The 5,739-nt window shown below is 28.6% G+C and overlaps 1 protein-coding gene across 1 annotated transcript; it reads right to left on the minus strand.

The window, feature by feature from the left end:
* Positions 1-948: 948 nt before the first annotated feature.
* Positions 949-5,294, minus strand: LOC139855390 (aquaporin TIP1-1-like). The gene is made up of 2 exons (XM_071844606.1): positions 4,844-5,294; positions 949-1,480 (listed from the first exon to the last, which is right to left on the minus strand). Exons 1-2 carry the CDS (start codon positions 5,234-5,236, stop codon positions 1,124-1,126), a joined length of 750 nt encoding a protein of 249 aa, XP_071700707.1. The 5' UTR covers positions 5,237-5,294; the 3' UTR covers positions 949-1,123.
* Between the last annotated feature and the right edge of the window lie 445 nt (positions 5,295-5,739).

A 5,739-nucleotide genomic window follows, 5' to 3' on the forward strand; every position in this document is an offset into this window, starting at 1 on the left:
ATTACTATAGCTATAAATAAATGAACCTTTGAAAATATAGCAACAAAGTCAGAGAACTATAAAAATCTTGTTATTAGCTTGCATTAATCCTAGCTCTTGTCTTCTTGTCTTGTATGAGATAAAAGATAAAAGAAAACCAAAATACTTTAAGCCAATGCATGAACTAAAAATTCCTATAAAGTCCATAATAACTCAATACATACATAAAACTAATACAGTACTAAACAATAAATTGGCAAAAATTTTAAAATGTGAAAATGGTCAATAAACAGTAAACGAGTCCATGAACACTAAACGTTTCATGATAATTAGTATTTAGTATAGAGAATAATAATAATAAAATAATATTTATAAGTATGGCTAGTGATTTTTAATACTTGTATTCATCTTAATTAAATTGTCTTACATATTTATATTTGTATGTTTTAAAATAAGCGTTTATATTCACTTTTGGCTACTAAAGTTGAAATTGAGGAATTTCCTTTGAATAAAAATGTAATGATTGTATTTTTTTTAAACCTTAGGTATTTTAGTTGTGGACATTTAAATTGAACACATATGAAGTATATGCATAATTCCCGAGTGCTTAATTAGAAAAAAAGATTACACCCATGAATAATAAGTAGGTGAATTTAAAAAAAAAACAAAAAAAACAACTCCAGCCAGTTACCACCAAAAACCACCTTAGCTGTTAGTACCGACTACCAACAAACCGATGTCGTTGTTAGTATGAACGATTCATGATGTTTACACTTTACAATATGATTCGTGAAGAAATGAAGAAAAAGAGAATGAGTGGGTTTGATGAATATGTGTTTCCGCATACGTGCTCTTTTAACTTAAGTAAACCAAAACAAAATAATTGAATATTATGTTAAAGTTAACAAAATCTTTTCTTTTTAGATACAAAAAAAAAAACCTAGCAAATATCACCATCTTATTATACAGTTGATCAATAACTCCATATGTCTTTCCATACAAAGCAAAGCAAATCAAACTTTAAATTTAATTTAAATAAGAAAATACAATTACAAACAAACATACATCATCAAGTCACAATGAGAGAAATGATACAAGAAAGATCAAGAAGGGCATATACGTCTTTTCACGTACTTAAAAACTCTCACAACGGCTCATGAGTGCGACTAATAAACACAAGCTCGTATACGGCTCCAGCAATCCCACCACCAATTAGTGGGCCAACCCAATAAATCCAGTGATATCCAAAGTCCAAACTAACAAGTGCAGGCCCAAAAGCAACGGCAGGGTTCATTGATGCACCGGTAAATGCACCACCGGCTAAAATGTTGGCACCTACAACTAAACCAATTGCCAATGGTGCAATGGTGCCTACGTCACCCTTTTTCGGGTCAATGGCAGTGGCGTAAACAGTGTAAACTAGCCCGAAAGTCATCACGATTTCAAAGACTAGGGCATTCCATACGGATACACCCGAACTCAATGCAAATCCAGTTGTAGTCTGCATGTTTTAAATAAAAATGTTAATACATGTATCTAACTACGCATAGTTTATTATAATTATTATTGATTTTAGTATAAAATATATCACATAAAAAGTACTCCGTAATATATTAAATACTCCGTATGTTATATGTTCAACTCTCAAATTTTTATTGTGTTTAATGAAGTCAATTAACGTCTTAACGTATCATTTGTATGATTGATGGTGATATATCAATCACCAAAATTGATTTATCCACCACAAATGTACATTAAATATTTTCCTACAGTACAAAGTTACTTAATACTAATCCAAAATAATTGTTTAATTTATGTTTGATATACAATTTTAGTTAAACTAAAAAGATTAGTTTTTTAAAGATTTTAATGTCATTTTTATCTTTTACTTTAATGATAAAATAAAGAAAAATGTTAATGACAACCAAGGGTTGTTATTAACAAATTGGTGTATGCATATTTTGATTGTACATCTTAATAACTAGTACTTATTTTCATGTAAAAAAACTACTCCGTATCTTTTAACTTATAAATGTACAACTGCTTTTGCATTGAATAACTTTTTAATAAGGGTTGTCATTAGCAATTTCCTAAAATAAAAGTTTATAAAAAAGTATATGTAACGGTAATAAAAACGAAAAAAATTGCTTATTTTTGTGAACGATACAGGTTGCAATTTAAGTATAAGAAGATTAATGTAAAGGGTTATCTATTACTCCGCGTTCAGAAATAATTGTTCAACTTATTATTTTTGTTTGTCATAAAAATATTGCTTTTTACTCGATATAACCATAAAAATCACTAATGTTTCGGTTATTTTTTTTTTTAATTATTATTATTGAATTAATATTAATTGAATAATGACAACTAATTAATATTATATTTATCCCTTTACAAAATCAACTTTGTTATTGGTAGTTTCCGTAACTTTAATAAATCATTAAATCAAGGATAAATTAGATAATTTAGTGATATTTCTTAAATATAATAATAAAAATAAATACATAAAGTATAAATACATAACTTAATACTCTTCTGTCTCAATTCTATTATTACTAGAAAAAATACAAAGTTTAAAATATGTCATTATCAAATTATATATTTTATTTAATTTACAATTTTACCATTATTTTTATCATTTTTTTTGTTATACATGCAATTAATTTTAAGAGAATTGAGGTTGTTTATTTATTTATTTATTTTTTTGAATTTGACTATGATTTCATTTGAGTCATGGGAATGAGTGTCTAATTATATGTCTACTTGATTATATGTCTCCTAGATACGTACTAATTTTTATATTAAGTGATAAAGAAACAACCATTTTAATTACTGAATTAAGAGCTGTATAGATACAGATTATTAATTAGAATGTTAACAAGGCCTAAAAGAACTTCGTAACTTCATTTTTATCTATTTATAGATGTGAATAATAAAAATAAAATATTTATAACGGAGAATAATGAACAATAAATTATCTATATATCTAATAGACAAAACACTGTAGCACTATTCATCAGCTATTCAACAATAAAATAACATATCATTCGTGTAATAGATACAATAGATAATAGATGGTGATATATGAACTACTCAAATTAATTGATCTACCACATATATGCATTAATATTTATAATGCCTAAGTATTTAATCCACATGCATGGTGAAATTTTCAAATTAAGGGATTGATATGACAATCACCTTCGCACAATTGACGTGGTGAACCATTTTCCTATGATACAAAATTAAATAAAGGTAATTCAGAACTAAATGTTTAACTGATGTTTAATATACAATTTTAGTTAAAGTAAAAAGATTCATTTTTTAAGAATAAAATGTCATTTTTATTATTTATTTTAATGATAAATAAATAAGTATAAATAAAAATTTGTAGAAAAAGTTACAAGTAACGATGATAATGTAAAGGATTATCTATTATTTTATCCATTCAAGAATTATTGTTCAGCTTACTATTTTTGTTTGTTACAAAATAAAAATAACTTACTTAATACAATCATAAAAAATACACTAATGTTCCAATTATGTTATTCTTTTATTATTGAAGGTGTTAATAAAAATTAAGTGACAACTAGTTAATATTGTATTTATCTATTTACAAAATCAATTCTATTGGTAGTTTCTATAACTAAAATAAATCATTAAATCAAGGGTAGAGCGGATAATTTACGATATATTTTTAATCTTAAATCTAACTAAAAGTGAAATCAAATACGAGTAATAATTTTTTACGAAGAGAGTATTATAAAAGGGTACAATTGTCATGGACAATTGAAATAAGGATATAGAGTCTTAATTTAAGATGGGAGAGTACTCGTATTATCTATAGTAGTTTGCAACTTGTTAACTAGTACTCCGTATTTAGTAATACTAGATTATGTTTTGTTGTTGCAACGACTTTCGTGGCTAATATTGTTGTTAAGATTTAGCGCTATGTACCTACCACTTAAGTATCCTATCAAAGTATTTCAATACTCCATCCATCTCATATTTATTGTTCCAAGAAAAAATTCACACTATTTAACAAAGGAATGATTCTCACACATACTTTTTTTATCCTCATACATCAATTTAAAGAAATGAAGTACTATTAAAAGAGTAAAAGGTTAAAATAGATGTGTGAGATCAAAAAATGGTGTGTTAGAATCATACCCTTTAAGAAAAGATGACTGTCTAATATAATATTTAGTTACACATTTACTAACCACACATTTACGTCCCATGTACTATTTAATCACACATTTATTTTTATTTATTTATTTATTTTGTGGTTGTTATTGTTCCATTTATGTGACATTTTTACCCTCATATGCATAACATATGAGAAAACTTAACGAAACATTAACAGCTGTTAGTAAAATGGACTCTCCGTGAAATAAATGCATACTACAGACTCCAAGTCAAAACATTACTTTTGGACTTCGATCGTAGTTTGAACATACCATAAGGTTAAAAAAATTTAACAACTACAGTACTATTTAATGTTTTTACTCCGTATTTATCTACTTATTTTCAACTCAAATCATTTGAATGGATTTCGTCTCGTTTAAAAAATCATAGGTTAGATTGGCTAGGTTGGATCTCGAATCTATGGTCTTGTCTTGTGTAATGTAATAGTTTAGTAATTGCCATCTCCGCAACTTGCGCTTTTTCTTTTCGTGTTGTTCTTGTTATGATTGTTCGGGTTTCCCCCCCTTAGCGGGCTTGTTGCTAATATATTCTTGTCTTTCGAAAAAAATTTATCTACTTATTTACGTTTAATACCATAACTGCAGAGTATTTAATCAACCAAATACCAAAAATAAAAAAAATAAAAAAAAGTTTTTTGACGAGTTAATTAACTTACCAAACCACCAGTAGAGAAAAAAAGGAGCAAGCAAGCAACAACCGAACCAAGACATTGTGCAATGATGTAAAAGATGGCCCGCAACAAAGTAATATTACCACCAACAAACGCACCAAAAGTAACCGCAGGGTTAACATGACCACCCGAAATATTAGCACTAACCGCCACCGCAACAAACAACCCGAAACCATGTGCAACTGCTGCTGCAACAAGTCCAGCTGGTGTTGTTGCACCACCATCAGTAAGTTTACCAAAGGCCATACCTGACCCTTGCCCTGCAGTCACAAATATAAGTGCACTTATGAATTCTGCTACAAATGTTTTGATCGCACCTGGATGTGCCACCTCATCTTGGTAACGGCCAATGGCGACTCGGTCAGTGAAACCTGGCATTGTTGATTAATTAATTGGTTATGTAAAGTGATGAAGAAGAGGGTTTAGAAAAAGAGTGACTTTTAAGTGGTTATGCATGGGTGATCAATTGTGGTTTATATTAGTGAGATTTTGATGGTTTGGTGACCGGAGTAGCCAGTTGCCGGTAATTGTTTTCTAGAGACTTTGGCTCCCATAAAAATAATTTATCCCGAAATTATAATTAACTAGTCATAAGTCATATTGTTTTTTAAATTTTTTGCCTCCAAGAAATTATATAAATTTTGATTTGATTTTTTTGGCTCCAACAAATTTATTTATCCCTTCGGACAATGTTGTAATACTCCGTTTCAACTGAGATAGACAAATAATGTGAAGTAAGTGGGATTTTGTTAGTTACTCCTATAATAGATATACATGATCAAAAAGACGTGAGACGGGGTCGAGACGGTTGGATCCTAAAAAAGTCTAGACGTTCGAGACGGGGTCGAGACGGACGTTAACCAAAGTTGACTTTTAAATTT

This window comes from Rutidosis leptorrhynchoides, chromosome 6 (assembly GCF_046630445.1).
Source record: "Rutidosis leptorrhynchoides isolate AG116_Rl617_1_P2 chromosome 6, CSIRO_AGI_Rlap_v1, whole genome shotgun sequence".
Classification (NCBI taxonomy): Eukaryota; Viridiplantae; Streptophyta; class Magnoliopsida; order Asterales; family Asteraceae; genus Rutidosis; species Rutidosis leptorrhynchoides.

What these genes read in the sequence shown, in the direction of transcription:
- LOC139855390 (XM_071844606.1), bottom strand. Translation starts at nt 5,236, where the DNA reads ATGCCAGGTTTCACTGACCGAGTCGCCATTGGCCGTTACCAAGATGAG. An exon ending in TTTTCTCTACTGGTGGTTTG is followed by an intron (nt 1,481 to 4,843) that starts GTAAGTTAATTA and finishes TAAAACATGCAG; the next exon opens with ACTACAACTGGATTTGCATT.